Source organism: Cebus imitator, unplaced genomic scaffold (genome assembly GCF_001604975.1).
Source record: "Cebus imitator isolate Cc_AM_T3 unplaced genomic scaffold, Cebus_imitator-1.0 Scaffold231, whole genome shotgun sequence".
In the NCBI taxonomy this organism is placed as follows: Eukaryota; Metazoa; Chordata; class Mammalia; order Primates; family Cebidae; genus Cebus; species Cebus imitator.
The window spans coordinates 3,863,761-3,880,535 of NW_016107546.1; the positions used below are offsets into that span (position 1 = coordinate 3,863,761).

Here is a 16,775-nt window from a genome sequence, read left to right on the forward strand (position 1 = left end):
TTTTTTTTTGTATTTTTAGTAGAGATGGGGTTTCACCCTGCTGGCCAGGCTGGTCTTGAACTCCTGATCTTGTGATCTACCCACTTTGGGCTCCCAAAGTGCTGGGATTACAGGCATGAGCCACTGGGCCCTGCAAGTTTTTGTTTTGTTTTGTTTTGTTTTTTAACATTAGTGACTTCATTTTGATTCTGAAGTTGCTTATGCTTACATTTTTATGATCTTTTTCTATGTTTTAGGCTCACTGATAAACCCTTATTGAAAGCTTTTTTTGAGAGCACCAAAATTGCCTGGTTAGCTTCTGCGGTGTGACGTCGGGAGCTCTCCATGGCTCCAGTGCGCAGCTGGATACTCCTGAGCCCCCAAACATGCTGAGTACACGTTGCTGCCTGTAATATGAAGGGAAGCGTTAATGGCATCAGAAATGTTTTAAATAATTTTTTATTTTTTTCTTCATTATATAAGTGGTAAAAATCCACTATAAAAATCTTTAAAAAAGGAAAGTAGAAGGGAGGAAAAAAAAGTCCCTATGAAATCGTCACATGGAGACAACCACCCTTGATAACGTAAGGCATCTTCCTCCAGTCTTATTTCCCCATTTTCACTTTACATGTTGTACTTTGGTGATTATACAGTATCTTTACTCTTATAAATGTTCTTTCAGTTAATTGAGGAGTCAATGAGAGTCTGTGTAAAGCAAGTGCTCAGCATGTGTTGGCTATGGCTAGTCATAGCGGTATCCCAGCTGTAGGTGAAATTGGTCTTAGCTTTTGGTTTTGTTCTATTTTTGACAGGGTTTCTTATCAACAGTCTACGAGCTGTCTAAATTAAATTTAGTAGCTTCCTCTTTTTTTCTCTGTTCTGGAACAGTGTGTATTACACGGGAAATAGAAATTGTTTGAATATTAGAAAAAATCCCTCAAAAGATCATCTAAGCCTTTTTAGAAGTACTTCTCTCTCTCTCTCGGTTTATTCATTGTCAGTGATAATAGATTCCTTTTTTGTTTTTTTGAGACCGAGTCTCACTCTGTCATCCCAGCTGGAGTGCAGTGGCGCTATCTCAGCTCACTGCACGCTTCGCCTCCTGAGTTCAAGTGATTCTCCTGCCTCAGCCTCCCGAGGAGCTGGGATTACAGGCACATGCCACCATGACTCGCTAATATTCATATTTTTGACTGGCATTTGGTAACAAATCGATACTTCACTGAAAATAATTAGACATAGTTTTTATTGTTTTAACATTCCTTTTGTAGACATTGCTGTAACCTCTTTTTTACATATAACCTTCCTTTGGGGCACTTTTTCTTATTTTTCTTATATGTGCTGCGCGGTTGTCTGTTTTGTATGTGAGTACGTGTGTTTGCTTTTAAAGAACCAGCTCTTGGATTCATTGACCATTTTTTGTTTGTCCCAAAATTCCTTAGGAGTTTTTCTGTATTTTTTCTAGCATAATGATTTAAAGTTTTAGCATTTCATTATTTTCTTGGTAATATTAAAAACAATGCTGTGTTTTAATTTATCTTTGGCCAAACTCTTTGGTCTAATATATATCACCCATATTTTGATTATTTTCTAAATCATGTGTCATATACTTATTTAGAAGAATATTTTTTGTTTGTTTCTTTGTTTTTTGAGGAGTCTTGCTCTGTCGCCCAGGCTGGAGTGCAGTAGTGTGATCTCAGCTTACTGCAATCTCTGCCTCCCAGGTTCAAGTGATTTTCCTGCCTCAGCCTCCCGGGTAGCTGGGGTTACAGGCAAGCATCACCACACCAGGCTAATTTTCATATTTTTAGTAGAAATAGGGTTTCACCATGTTGGCTAGGATGATCTTGAACTCCTGATCTCAAGTTGATCTGCCCACTTTAGCCTCCGAAAGTGCTGGGATTACAGGTGTGAGCCGCCACGCCTGACCTAGGAGAATATTTTAAATATTTGTTTAGAAGAGGCCTTTTTTTTTTTTTTTTTTCCTTTGTGAGACATGGTCTGGCTTAAGACTGGAGTGCAGCAGCTTGATCATAGCTCGCTGCAGCCTCAAAGTCCTGGGCTCCAGCAATCCTCCCACCTCAGCCTTCCAAGTAGCTGGGACCACAGGAACACACCGTTGTGCCCCACTAATTGGAGATGGGATCTTGCAATGTTGCCCAGACTAGTTTCAAACTCCTGGATTCAAGCAATCCTCCTGCCTTGGCCTCCCAAAGTGCTGGGATTACAGGCATAAGCCACCGTGCCTGGCCTAGAAGAGGATTTTAATGGTTACTTTGAAGAGTTATTTATTTAGGAAAGTGTTTTTAGTAACATTTTATAGGGCCATTTTCATGTTACTGGTATTTTATTTATAATGTTATTGATTTCTTGTTACTACATCGAGGTTAGAGAATATAACCTATATAATTTCTTTTTTTTTGTTTTGTTTTGTTTTTTTTTTTTTGAGACGGAGTTTCGCTCTTGTTACCCAGACTGGAGTGCAATGGCGCGATCTCGGCTCACCGCAACCTCCGCCTCCTGGGTTCAGGCAATTCTCCTGCCTCAGCCTCCCGAGTAGCTGGAATTACAGGCACGCACCACCATGCCCAGCTAATTTTTTGTATTTTTAGTAGAGACGGGGTTTCACCATGTTGACCAGGATGGTCTCGAGCTCTTGACCTCGTGATCCACCCGCCTCGGCCTCCCAAAGTGCTGGGATTATAGGCGTGAGCCACTGCGCCCGGCCTAACCTATATAATTTCTATATTTCAGAATGTATTGAGACTTTGAGACTTTTCTTACGGCCCAATATGCGTTATATTTTTTGAATTATTTACGTAATACACACACGTATAGTCTCATCACCTTGCTCATTTAATATCTTTATTTCCTTTTGAGGATTCTGATGATTGTATTTCTGCCTATTTTTCCTTGCATTTTTTCTGCTTTTAACTTTTTAACTTCATTTTTTTTTTTTACTATAAATTTTAGAGATAATTTTCCCACCACTTAGGGTGCATTTGTTTTTCTTTGGATACAAGATTTTATCACAACCTCTTTTCTGAACTTTTCTCACCTTGCCATTTTTTCTGTTACTCATCGTTAAATCAGCGAGGTCCATTCAGGCAGGAGAGCTACATCTTTTACTTGCCTGTTTTTTATGGACAGGGTTTCCCCATGTTGGTCAGGCTGGTCTTGAACTCCCAACCTCAGGAGATCCACCCGCCTCGTTCTCCAAAGTGCTTGGATTACAGGCGTGAGCCACCACGCCCAGCCTACTTGCCTGTTTTCTATTCCCTCTTTCCTCTCGCCAGCAGCCAGAGCTAAACTGATAATTTTTAAAATTGTTTTTCACAACAGGCACTTTCTTTAAATACAGAGGAAGACATTCATCAGGGCTTCCAGTCACTTCTCACTGAAGTAAACAAGCCTGGCACACAGTACCTGCTGAGAATGGCCAACAGGCTCTTTGGAGAGAAAACTTGTGAATTCCTCTCAGTAAGTTGAATCAATAGAACAATAAAAGTTGTATTCAACATACCTGGTGATATAGAGTCCGAGAGAAAGGCTCTAGAGAAATTGAGAAAATTACGTTAACCAATTTTTTTTTAATTTTACTATTTTTTTCTAAGTTGGGGTCTCATTATGTTGCCCAGGCTGGTCTCGAACTCCTGGTCTCAAGTGATCCCCCTGCTGTGAGCCACCACGCCCAGTCTAAACTTCTTTTTTTTTTTTTTAATACCATAATTCTATAATTATACCTTGCATTATTAAAAAGTTGACTCTTCTCAAGTTCATTTCTGGTTATTCAGGGTTCAATACATACCTATTTACAAATTCTAATATTTTAACGTATCTTAATTTGATTGCTTTAAAAGAGTTATGTATATTCTTTTTATTAAAAAAAGATAAAATATTTAGAATTTTTGGAAGTTTGCTGACATTTGTATTTAGCAATGCAGCCTCACTGAACTTTTTCTCTCCAAAGACATTTAAGGAATCCTGTGTTAAATTCTACCATGCTGAGCTGAAGCAGCTTTCTTTTATCAAAGCTGCAGAAGAGTCCAGGAAACACATCAACACTTGGGTCTCAGAAAAGACTGAAGGTCAGAATGACAAGTTATTCCACCCTCCTCCCAACCCTTCCTCCTTCTGCCTCTTCTCTCCTCCTCTGTCCTCCCTCCTCCTCCTCTCCCTCCTATCCCTCCTTCTCTCTCTCCTCACCCACCTCCACCTCTCTACTCCAGCCCCTGTAATTTCATGGGTGTTTCAGATGGTCAGAGTAATGTTGACTGGCAGGGCCTCCTGGCATACTGAACCTTAGTGGACTCACAAAGGTTCTGATCAGACACTCAGGTTTTCAGCAACAGAGATTTACTTTCATCTCTTCTCCCAGGACGAGAGTAGCTGATACAAATGTCAAAAGAGGGCTGGGCATGGTGGCTCTCTCCTGTAATCCCGACACTTAAGGAGGCCGAGGTGAGCATATCACTTGAGGTCAGGAGTTCGAGACCAGCCTGGCCAACATGATAAAACCCCATCTCTACAAAAAATACACAAATTAGCCGGGTGCGGTGTTAGATCAGGTGTGTGACCACAAAGGGTTGGATCAAACACTCCTTTTAACCACGTGAGACAAACACCCCTGCAGCCTATCACATTTCTTGCTGGTCTTGTTCTCCAACCTGGTGTAATCTTCCTACTTTCTGCCGACCTGTTGTCCTCAAGTGACTTAACAAGTCTTTCACTATCTTCAACTTGGTGGGTGCTCTCAAGGTGTCAGTAATCATGAATACCACTCACAGGTGCTGTTGTCATTTCTGTACGTAACAACCCAAACTCGGCAAATTTGAAAACAGAAGTTTGGTTCTCAACTAATAATTCAGGATTATTAGTTGATGTATTATTAGAACTGAATACATCAGGTTCTTACAAAAAGCAACTGAACGTAGGTCTCTGCTTTTCTTGAAAGGTAAAATTGAGGAGTTGTTGCCGGTTAACTCAATTGATGCAGAGACCAGGCTGGTTCTTGTCAACGCCATCTACTTCAAAGGAAAGTGGAATGAACGGTTTGAGGAAACATACACAAGGGAAATGCCTTTTAAAATAAACCAGGTAGGGAGAGGCTTTTCAAAATCTCCCTAGTTTTTTGAAGAAGTTGAATGGAAAGATTTAACTTTGTAAAAGTGTAAGTAACATAAGCATAAGCCAGAAAATTTGAAACTTAAAATATTTCTGAATGAATTTCTTAACTCACTAGAAAAAATGGAAGGAGTAAAAGATATTTGCTGCATATAGATAGATAGATTTAACATACATGTAGTGTTTCATCACTGCTTTTATGGCCTTTGATAATTTCCCATAAACCATTGCAGCCACCTAGTTTTGGAAACTAAAGATCTTCCTTTAAGCCCAATTTACTTGGTTAGAAAGCAGAAAAAGAGGGCAGCCCCCTGGCACCAAGCAGCCTGAAAGTGCCCCAGCCCAGAAGTAAGAAGCTAAGAAAGAAGAAGAAAAAAAAAGAGGTGTTAATGTTAAGCTAGTGTGATGTATGGGGAGTGAGGAGATAGGGCAGGATGGAGGGAGAGAATGTGAAAACATGTCTTTGATTAGTTATTTTAAAAATTAAAATAAGTTTTATTTGAATTGTTAACTAATTATTATTAATTCAGTATTTACAGCTTTCCAATATTAAAACTTTGTGACAAAGACCTTAGTTTTGACATCGAAGTAAAAATTAAGGCAGGCGTTAGAATAATTTGCCAAATCCTCCAGCCCCTAAACATATACCACTGTAATGCAATTAGAAAACGAAAGTAGGGAGCCTTCCTGCGGTTTTTGTAAGTTGTACTTTAAATCACTTAAAAAAAATTAGTTGTCTAGTTGCAAAGGGTGGGAGGAGGAGAATTCTTCTAACCTTGGTTTTAGAACTATTTTAATTTTTATAATAGATGAACTGTATCAATTTTTTAAAGTAAATTTAATAACTGTAATACTTTGCTCAACTTCTGTGTGCATATGCCTCCACGGTATTAAAAAAAAAATTTCCTTAGAGTATCAGAATTGAAAAGATTTTGTTAAAATGCATTACCATATACGTAGGTTGTTACTCTTTCTGAAAGAGTATACTGATTTATACTCCCTGTCATACTGCTGTGAAACTGTAAGTTTCACTCCACTTTATGACATTTTTTCTTATATGTTGGGTTGCATAAATATGAAAAACAATATACTTTTTTCTAATTAAATACAAATAGCTGTATTTAATTTCATTTGATTATATTGTTTTCTTAGGTGTATTTGCTGAGCCTAATTTAAATGAGAAAAATCTGACTTTCCCCGGGGGTAAATGGAGAGTATCACATTTTATTTTACAGAACAAAACCTTTCCCAAGGTAGTACTGTGTCTGCTTGCAATGATGATAAGGAAATGGTTGACTTTGTTTTTTTTTAGTGTTAACTGGGGCATGAATACAGGTGCTGAAAACACTCCTGGAGGCAACTGCAGCTCTTTTGAAACGGTTAATTGCTTCTTTCAATAATCCTTCCCCCAGGAGGAGCAAAGGCCAGTGCAGATGATGTATCAGGAGGCCTCCTTTATGCTCGCCCACGTGGGCGAGGTGGGCGCGCAGCTGCTGGAGCTGCCCTATGCTGGCGAGGAGCTGAGCCTGCTGGTCTTGCTACCTGACGACGGCGTGGAGCTCAGCACGGTGAGACCCGGGCTGCAGGAAGAACCCCGGGACACCTTTGCGGGCAGAACTCCAGCGCCACTTTCACCTCTTGTATTTACCTTCCGGGTTGGCGATGCGGCAGACGCAGCCTGCTGAGCGCACTGCGCAGGCACTTGGCTTTGGGATCAAATTTTTGGTCAAGGCTGACTTTCCCTAGCATTGTCCTCGTGATCTGCCAAATGACACATCCCAGTCCTCTGCTTTTTCATCGCTAGAAGGGGTGGGGGGGGGCGGTTAAAATGCCTTTTAAAATAAACCAGGTAGGGGGAAGCTTCTAAAAATCCCGCTAGTTTGGTGAATGACACCAGACTTTTAACTCTGTAAAAGCACTGCTTATAGTTAATGCCTGGTAGGCTTATGATGAGGATAAAATGTGGGTAATTCAGGTGGCAAGCTTACCGCATTGCCTGGCAAATAGTAAACGCTATACAAATGAGATCCTTTATTATAATTATTGTTCTTAGCATCATGCTTTTAAAGGCTAGAATCTGAAATAGAGAATGAAGAAGTCTTTCACCTAACAAGGCTGGGAGCAGGGGGATCGTGGCATCCAGGGAGGTGTAAAGTCCATTGCTCAGAGGGTTGGCCCAGAGACAGCCTCTGATGGCACATCCAGGCACCTGGTGTCCCTTCAGTGTGGATCCCTGGGGTGATAGAGTCAACCATGGCAAATGGCAGGCAGTGGAACCCCATGACTTAAGAGGCCTGTGTGTGAGGCAGCCATTGGCTCTCCCTCTGCCCACCTCCCTGACCGTAACCTCTCTGCTCCAGAAACTATGCAGAATGTCACCTGGGGCAGATACCCCTCCTGGGGTGGCTCTCACTGAGAGCCCTTTCATTTCCCATCCTTTCCTTTACTAGCAATGGTTTGCTGTTTTTAAAAATAAGCATAGGTTGGAAAAAAAAATCATAGTCGCCTGGGCATTGATGCTTGTCACAGTACAATTAGTCTTGGGAGTTGTTGGGTAAGGAAAGGACAGCCACAGCCTTCCTGCCTCTGGCTGCTTGGTGTCTCTCCCCCTTGTCATGGAAGAGGTACGTGGGATGGCGCATGAGACACAGGACAAGTAGGAGCGCAGACAAGCTTCTGGCAGATCAAGGGGCCGCTGGTCCTATGCAAATAAACAATACCCACGTGCAGAAGGAGGAAGGGGACTGTGAGTGCCTGAAGTCGAAATCTTAAAGTCTCATTCTGGTCTTTCAGGTGGAAAAAAATCTCACTTTTGAGAAACTCACAGCCTGGACCAAGCCAGACTGTATGAAGAGCACTGAGGTTGAAGTTCTCCTTCCAAAATTTAAACTGCAGGAGGATTATGACATGGAATCTGTGCTTCCACGTTTGGGAATGGTTGATGCTTTCCAACAGAGCAAGGCTGACTTGTCGGCAATGTCAGCCGAGAGAGACCTGTGTCTGTCCAAGTTTGTGCACAAGACTTTCGTGGAGGTGAATGAAGAAGGCACGGAGGCGGCGGCGGCCTCGGTCGTGGTGGTGGCAGAGTGCTGCATGGAATCTGGCCCGCGGTTCTGTGCTGACCACCCTTTCCTTTTCTTCATCAGGCACAACAGAGCCAACAACCTTCTGTTCTGCGGCAGGTTCTCATCTCCATAAAGGGTACATTTACTGTGCACTCAGCCATTTCCCTCTTGCTGTGTCCCCAGATCCCCCCTCCCCTACAGCTCCAAGAGGATGGGCCTAGAAAGCCAAGGGCAAAGATGAGGGCAGATTCCTTACGTGTCTGCCCTCATGATTTGCCAGGATGAGTTCATGATGCTGCACACTCCGTACTTCTATACTGACCACTCATTTATGCTACACTTAATCAGAATCTTGGGAAAATCGACCATACTGATTCCCTGCTGCATTAAAATTGCGGTCCAAATCCCCTAGGATGGCGTACACAGTTTTCTAGAATTCCACATGCAGTTCACCCTGGCTACCCTGTGCTTTCCTGATACCTCAAATACGTGACCTTAACACGCTGCCTCCGTGGTAATAAATGCTGCTAGATATTGCTATTTTATAGATTTTTCTGGTGCTTAGCCTTTTTAAAAGTTTTAAAAATGCACATTTATATTTTATGTTTATTTTATTTTTGACATTTACCAATCATCAAACATGTACTTGAGGACTGCATTTGGCACTGGGGATGCAAAGGGGACAGAGCCATTCTCTGTTGACACTTGGTCTTCAATTCTGTGCCCAATTTATATAGCTTTGACAACAACCAGGTTGGACTGTTTAATGATGTCTTTCAACTTACCAGGTAATCCTCTAGTAGGGATCACACGCTTCTTTATGATATTGTGTTTCTCTACCTCTAACAGTAAAAATTCCAGTCAACCCCTAAAGCTCATTTCAAATGTCTTATTTCAGAAATGTTTCCTTTCTCCACAACCAGATTTGCATATGTGAACTCTGTGCACTTGAAGGGCAGCTCCTTTGTGGTAGTTCTTTATTTTATTAATCTCTGTATCCTTAGATAGTCCTCCAACAAGACCTGAAGTTCACCAAGGGTTGGAACTCTATCTTACATAGCTGGGCGCAGTAATACATAAGTTGATTATATACGAGTTCTGAAACTTATTTTTTTAATGGTTGGATATTACTGGCTTTATTTTTTTTTAAAGAATTTTTGTATTGAGGTGAAATTCACATAACATAAAATTAACTATTTTAAAGTGAGAAGTTCACTGCCGCTTAGTATTGTTAACAATGTTGTATAACCATTGTATATAGTGCAGTAATAAGTAAGTTGATTACATATGAGCTGTGAAACTTATTTTTTTAATGGTTGGATATTACTGGCTTTTTTTTTTTAAAGAATTTTTGTATTGAGGTGAAATTCACATAACGTAAAATTAACTATTTAAAGTGGGAAGTTCACTGCCACTTGGTATTGTTAACAATGTTGTATAACCACCGCCTTTGTTTAAGTTCCAGAAAAAATGTTCTGCTCTGAAAGGAAACCCCATCCCATTAGCAGATACCCTCCATCCCCTCCTCCCTTCAGCCCCCAGCAACCACCAATCAGCTTTCTGTCTCTATGGAGTTATGTATTCTTGATATTTCATATAAACTGAATCGTATGAAACCTTTTGTGTCTGGCCTTTTTCACTTAGTGTAAGTTTTTGAGATTCATTTACATAGTAGCATGTATCAAAATTTCATTTTTATGGGTAAATAATATTGTATTAAGTGTTATAGCACAATTTATCCACACATTCATTGACGGACATCGGGTTGTTTCTGCCTTTTAGCTATTGTGAATAGTGTTGCTATAGATGTTTGTGTACCTATATTTGTTTGAATATCTATTTTGCATCCTTTTGGGTATATAGCTAGGATTGGAACTGTTGGGTCGTACGGTAATTCTATGTTTAGCTTTTTTGAGGAACAGACAAACTGTTTTCTACAGTGGTTGAACCATTCTGCATTCCCACCAGCAATGTTAAGTTATGGCCATCTTAGTGGGTATGAAGTGGTATCTCATTGTGTTTTTTATTTGCATTTCCTATGTTATGAACTAGAAACTAAAGTACAAACAAGATGGGACTCTAGTTCCCTGGGGATTTCCATAATCAAATATAGGAAGGCAGTTGGCTTTTCACATCTCAGTTCTGTGGAAGGCCCAATAAACTCTATGAACAGGAGTGAGCAATTTTCTCTCATTCTTTTATGGCCTTTTAAACTTTGTTATGATGTTTCATTAATAAACAGGGTTTTGTTTTCCTCTGTAATCAAATCTAGATTTTCCCTTTGTGATTTCTGACACCACTTCCATTCTTAGAAGTACTTTTCCATTGATGAACTAGTTAAATAAAATAGCTACTTTTTATTCTAAACTTTTATTTTTATAATGATTTAACTAATCCACATGGAATTTGATTATGTATTATTGACATGCAGGGGGAAAACATCATTGTATTTATTTATTAATAGCCAATTTCTGGATAATATTTGTAAATCTTTTTTCCCTACTGTTCATTTCTGATTTTCCATCTTTATTCTTCTAGGTCAATGTTAGAATAGAATAACTTTTTAATACCCAAAGTAATTTTTTTAACTTTGAGATTTTGGTGGGGGAAGGATTAGCATGACATTAGCATACAAATTTCTGATGTAAATTGATGTTTTTACAATGTTTAGTCATCTCATTAAGGAAAATGAGAAGAGTCTCCATTTATTCAAGCTCTTTCTATACTATTTTATTAAAACCCTTTTTTGAGTTTCTGGGTCTAGCCATCCAGCGAGTCTAACTGGCTCTGGGTACTGGGAGTTGTCTGTACAGATTCCTGTGATGTGAACCATCTATGGTTCTCTCAGCTGTGGATACCAGCACCTGTTCTGGTGGAGGTGGTGGAGGGTGCAATGGACTCCATGAGGGTCCTTAGCTTTGGTGGTTTAATGCTCTATTTTTGTGCTGGTTGGCCTCCTACCAGGAGGTAATGCTTTCCAAAAAGCATCAGTTGCAGTAGTGTGGAGAGGGACTGGCAGTGGGTGGGGCCCTAGAGCTTCCAAGATTATATGCCCTTTGTCTTTCACTACTAGGGTGGATAGGGACGGACCATCAGGTTGGGGTGGGGCTAGGCATGTCTGAACTCAGACTCTCCTTGGGCACGTTGCTGAGGCTGCAGTGGGGATGCGGGTGAGATTCCCAGGTCACTGGAGTTATGTACCTAGGAGGATTATGGCTCCCTCTGTTGAGTCATGCAGGGGTCAGGGAAAAGGGGGAAAGCCAGCAGTCACAGGCCTCACCCAGTTCCCAGGCAAACCAAAGGGCCAGACTCACTCCCACCATGCCTCTGGCAATAGCGCTGAGTCTGTTTCCAAGTGAAGGGTGAGATGGGTTTGAAAACTTGCTGCAGGCTTTCCACCTCCCCGCTGGGAAAGTAAAGGGCTTTAGCTCTGTCTGTGAAGTCTGCAAGCCAGATTGAGCCCTTTTCCCAAGTTCTGGCCAGGAGGCTTTTAATGGGGTTCAAATTGTTACAAAGTTCGGCTAGAGATTTCCTTCTTCCTGTGGAGTTTTACCCCCTGCTCCTCTGGCCACCCTCCCAATGGATCCCTGTGGTGCCAGGCAGGAATGGCTGCTTGGGGACCCAGTGGGCTCCCAGGGCCTTTCTGCTGCTTCCTCTACCTCTGTGTTGCGCTCGGCTGTCTAACTTCACTCTGCTCCAGGTAAAGTCAGAAACATCTGCAAACAGACCTTCAGCTTCTCCCGTGGGGGTATGCGTTCAGGAGAGGAGTGTCTCCCTTTCCCACTTATTTTATTCCACCATGTGCTGTTTGGATGGGAGCCCCACAGAGGCAGGTCCTGGAACCACCCCGCCCCCAGACTTGGACGCTGGCTCCGGTGGGGAACGCGCAGGTGGAGGTGGTGGTGGGTGCAGGTGTGTGGGGGGTGCAGGGGTGCGGCTTAGCTGGCCGGGTCAGGAGGCTCAACTTCGCCACTTTATTCAGACCAGTGCACAGTCTTCCCATTTTACACTTTTTAAATAAATGTACTTGCAATATTGAAAAAAAAAAAAAAAAAAAACTTAGGGCACTCACAGAATTTTAGGGTGTCTCCTGGGTCCTGCAGGAACAGTCTGCTTCCTGCAGAGGGTCTGTGGGTCCTCTCAGCATTGCTTGTTTGTTCTTACAGTGGATGTGGAGCTAAAATTGACAATGCAAGCCTCCACGTGCTGCTTTGTACAGAGCTGCAGTCAATCTAGTTCTGCTTCCCGTTTGCCATGATCCTGAAATCCTCGAAACGGGTCGTTAGAGTGAGAGTTTCTCTGTCTTGGTTTTGCCCCAAACACCCACACAAGGGATGTGGCATCATAACAGAAAGGACAAAGTCAAGGCCATCGAGCTGCCAGTCCAGGGCACAGTCAGCAGTTCATTGAGAGGTGTGCTGAGACGCGGAGCTTTGAGCCTTGTAAAGGCTGGGAAAAGGGAGCTTCCGGTGGCTGTGTCAATAAAACATTGAACTCTGGTGCTATTGCTGGAGCAGAACCAAGTTCATTGGTCAGCAGTGTGTCCAGTAGGACGCTGTGGGCACCTGGCCTCTGAAGGTCACTCGAGGTTTACGGTCCAGCTTTGGCCTTCGCCAGGCCATGGCCAGGAAGCCGGAGAGAGGGCTCTGGCCAGGGCTGCGGGAAGGAAAACGGGCGGTGTCTTTCACAGGGAGGATGCAGCTGACCTCTCAGCCCTTGTGCAAATTGGAAAAGAATGGGCCAGATCCTCTGGACTCCTCAGATGAGCGATTCAGAGAGGAGATTTTGAGAGAGTGCTGGCAAAGACATTTTTTTCCCAAGAGAGCTGTTGCGGTGCCTGCGTCCATGGCGGGCATGGGCGAGAGACCAGGTTTTTCCACCAAGCCACCTGGAGTCCTCCCCACCTGCAGCCTAGGCCGGCACCGGTGTCAGGGCTCAGAGCGAGTGTGCGGGGGGTGGGGAGTCCCCTGCAGCGCCCGCCACCCACAGTCCCCTGCCCACCCCTGCCGCGCTGCTCCGCTGGGGAAACCCAACGCTGCAGGCATTTCCTCTGTGTCCTTTAAGCACGAATGCGTCCCAACTGCTCGCAGGCTTCCGTGGAAGTGGGCTGGGGGAGTGCGCGGGTAGCTGGGATCTCTGAAGCTGGAGGTCTCCTAGGAGGGATGGGTCCTGGGGCAAGAGTTCAGCCAGGTTTGGTCGGCGGTGACTTCTTTTTCGTTTTTTTCTTTTTCTTTTTTGAGATGCTCTTGTTGCCCACGCTGCAGTGCAATGGCGCGATCTCGGCTCACTGCAACTTCTGCCTCCCGGGTTCAAGCGATTCTCCTGCCTCAGCCTCCGGAGTAGCTGGGACTACAGGCACGCGGCACTGCCCAGCTAATTTTTGTATTTTTAGTGGAGACGGGGTTTCGCCATGTTTGGCCAGGTTGGTCTCGAACTCCTGACCTCAGGTGATTCGCCCGCCTTGGCCTCGCAAACTGCTGGGATTATAGGCGTGAGCCATTGCTCCTGGCCTGGGTGTGACTTCTTCCTGGACCTCCAGGCGGCAGAACGGGGGAGGGCAAGCAGCTTGGCAGCGGGGAGGAGCTCCCCTAGGGTCCTGCGCTGTGGTGGGCAGAACTGCGCCAGAGCTGGCTGCAGCGTCCATTCTTGGGGGGAAGGGAAGTTGGAGGAGGGCCCGAGGACGCGGGACATGAGCTACTGCCCTGGGGCTGCCCCGCTGCCTCCAGCCTGCCTCCTCCGAAGCCTCCTGTCCCGAAGCCCCCTATCCGGTCTAGCGCACCGGCCTCGGGCCTGCCCTGACCCGTGGAAGAGCAGAACCTTTAGTTGGAATGCATAGGAGAGAGAGAGGGACGCCGGCGATTGCTTTGGGTTTAGGTCACCTCTGCTGCATTTCTCCCCAGGGATCCCTGAGACCCTAAGTTCATTTTGCCTTTGTGGGAGGGCAAGAAAAGACCAATGGGTCTAGGAACACGGTGTATGCCTGGGATTAGAAAATAAAGATAGAGAGTGTGTAACGGGATGTGTAACTGGGTGCGTAAATACAGGTGAACCAGCGGGTGTCCATTGTCTTAGGGGCATGGCTCGATTCCTATTTTTTGAGCCCAGTCGCCAGAGAGAACCCCAGAGTAGAAGCTGGGAGGGTTGGGGTGGGAAGGCCATGAGAGTCTCATGTGATGCCCTGACATGAGCAGTGACTGCTATTGAAGACATGGCATCTAGGGGGAAGACTGACTGATGGGCCAGCCTTTCACAAGTTTGCACCAGTACGGCCTCACTGGCTGTGTTATCAGCAACATTTCTAACTGGTCAGTGCCCAGGATGATTTTACTCTGGGGCTCCCTTCTGTGACACTTTCCCACCTCATAGGAGGCACCCTATCCAGAGTTGGTGGAGCCTTCCAGGACACAAGCTGAAGATGACAGCCCAGGGTTGGATCCACAGGGAAGAGCCCTGTGTGTCTTTCTCGTCAAAGCTTGGGGAAGTGGAGCCCTCAGCCAGGCATCAGCTCTTCAAAGCCATCCAGGAGGACCAGGATGGAGGCCAGGGCTGGGAGGAACACAGACCCTGGACAGACAAGGGTGGTGAGAAATTCTGGGCTTACCTAGGGTAAAGAGAGGTAGGGCCTGGGCATGGAAGGAGGCCTGGTGGGGTTTGCCAGAGACCCTGGTCTGAGAATGCTCTGCCAGGGACTGAGCAAACCTCTGCTCTAGAATGTCCTCCCGCTCCACCCCCCAGCCAGTGGCCTGGAATTCCAGATCTGCTGGGAGTGTTTTGATGATAGCTGTCATATACCTAATGTCAGCATGGCTGAGGTGGCACAGCATGGCTGAGGTGGCACAGCATGGCTGAGGTGGCACAGTAGTTGGGTGTGTGAGTTGTGTAGCCAGAGGGCTTGTGTTTGGCCCTCATTCTGCCACTTACCAATTAAACCTTCGTAGATAAATGACTGTGGCTCCCCACACCAGATTTCCTCAACTGGGAGGATACTCCAAAGGGGCTGTATTTAGAATTAGGGTCGGACATTCTGTACTCGGCCAACAGCACATGGACCACAGTAAGAGCTCAACATAAATGTTAGTTTGTTATTATTATTTTTCAACTATTTTTTCTTTTCTTTTAATTTTTTAAAATTGAGACAGGGTCTTCGTCTGTCACCCTGGGTGGAGTGCAGTGGCACATTCTTGGCTCACTACTGCCTTCCAGGCTCAGGTGATCGTCCCATCTCAGCCCCCTCAGTAGCTGGCACTTCAGGCATGTCCCGCCACACCCGGCTACTTTTTTGTGTTTTTGGTGGAGACAGACTCCTGAGCTCAAGTGAACCACCCACCTTGGCCTTCCAAGTGTTGGGATTACAGGGGTGAGCCACAGCGCCCGGCCTAGGTTGTTATTACTTTAAATAAGTTTAATCAGATTGCTGTCTTCCTAATGCACAATTAATGCTACAGAGAGTGGAGAATGAAATTTTATGGGAAGGTGGTGAAGAAAAGTAGAAGGGAGACAAAAGTAGTAATGAATTAGTTAATGCAGGTGTTTGGGCAGAGGTGATGGTTCTGGAGCATGTGATGAGGCGTCTTTGGATAGCAGAGGCAGAATAAGGGAAGGTCCTGAGTGCTGGGCAGGGCAGGGCGGAGGAGAAGTGTAGCTGCAAGTGAGTGGGGAGAAAAAGGAGCAGTGATTTTGGCTCTAACTGGCCTTACTCCTCCTCCCTGATGTCAGATAGCCTCCGGAAGCTGCCAGTTGCATTGCTGTCCCCCTTGGCAAGCATAGCTTCCTGACTCCCAGCTACCAGCTTTGTCTGCTGGTCACTCTGCCCTGCCTGTGAGTGAAGAAGAGAGGATCTGCTTCTTAGTACCCCTTCCTCCCCCGAATTCCCTGGGCTGTACAACAGCCAAGAGCTACTCCTCCTCCCCCAACCCCTCCCACATTCTGCTGCTCCATCCGAGAAACTGCTTGTCCTTGTCCTCCTCGAGGATAGAGAACTGCCAAACAACTTCTCCCTGTGTTCTGGTTCCAGACCCTCCACCTCTCTGAAGCAAAAGGCTCCAGCCATCATCTTTTAAAGGAACTATGCGGAGAAAACCCTTGATGCAATGTGCTTTTGTCTGCCCCAAGTGTCTCCTCTGCTCTGGCCGTGCTCTTCCTGGGAATGGAGGGAAACATGGCTGCCCAAATGGCCCAAGCCAGGAGACCTCCACTGCATGAGGAGGAATTGTTTGTAGCCATTAGAGCTGTTTGCCAGAAATGCCCGGATTTCCTCCCTTTCCTCTCCAGCACATGGTAGGTGATAAGGTCTGGGTCTGTGTCCCCACCCAAATCTCATCTTGAATTGTAATCCAAACTATAATCCCCACATATTAGGGGAGGGACCTTGTGGGAGGTGATTGAATCATGAGGTGGTTCCCCCATGCTGTTCTCATGATAGTGAGTAAGTTCTCATGAGATGTAATGGTTTTGTCAGGGGCTTTTCCCGTTTTTGCTCTGCGTTTCTCTCATTCTGTCTTCTGCTGCCTTGTGAACTTCTTCAATGTGTTTGCTTCCCCTTTCACCATTATTGTAAGTTTCTGGAGACTTCCCCAGTCACGCAAAACTATGAGTCAATTAAAAATC

At 44.8% G+C, this 16,775-nt stretch overlaps 1 protein-coding gene across 1 annotated transcript in view; it reads left to right on the forward strand.

Moving 5' to 3' along the window:
* The window catches only part of SERPINB9 (serpin family B member 9), a 14,827-nt gene extending 4,484 nt beyond the window's left edge, over positions 1-10,343 (forward strand). Inside the window, exons 3-7 of the mRNA XM_017497490.2 lie at positions 3,322-3,459; positions 3,950-4,067; positions 4,934-5,076; positions 6,516-6,671; positions 7,897-10,343. Of these exons, the coding sequence (XP_017352979.1) occupies positions 3,322-3,459; positions 3,950-4,067; positions 4,934-5,076; positions 6,516-6,671; positions 7,897-8,301 (960 nt within the window). The 3' untranslated portion in view covers positions 8,302-10,343. The remainder of the gene's footprint in view (positions 1-3,321; positions 3,460-3,949; positions 4,068-4,933; positions 5,077-6,515; positions 6,672-7,896) is intronic.
* The last annotated feature ends 6,432 nt before the right edge of the window (positions 10,344-16,775 follow it).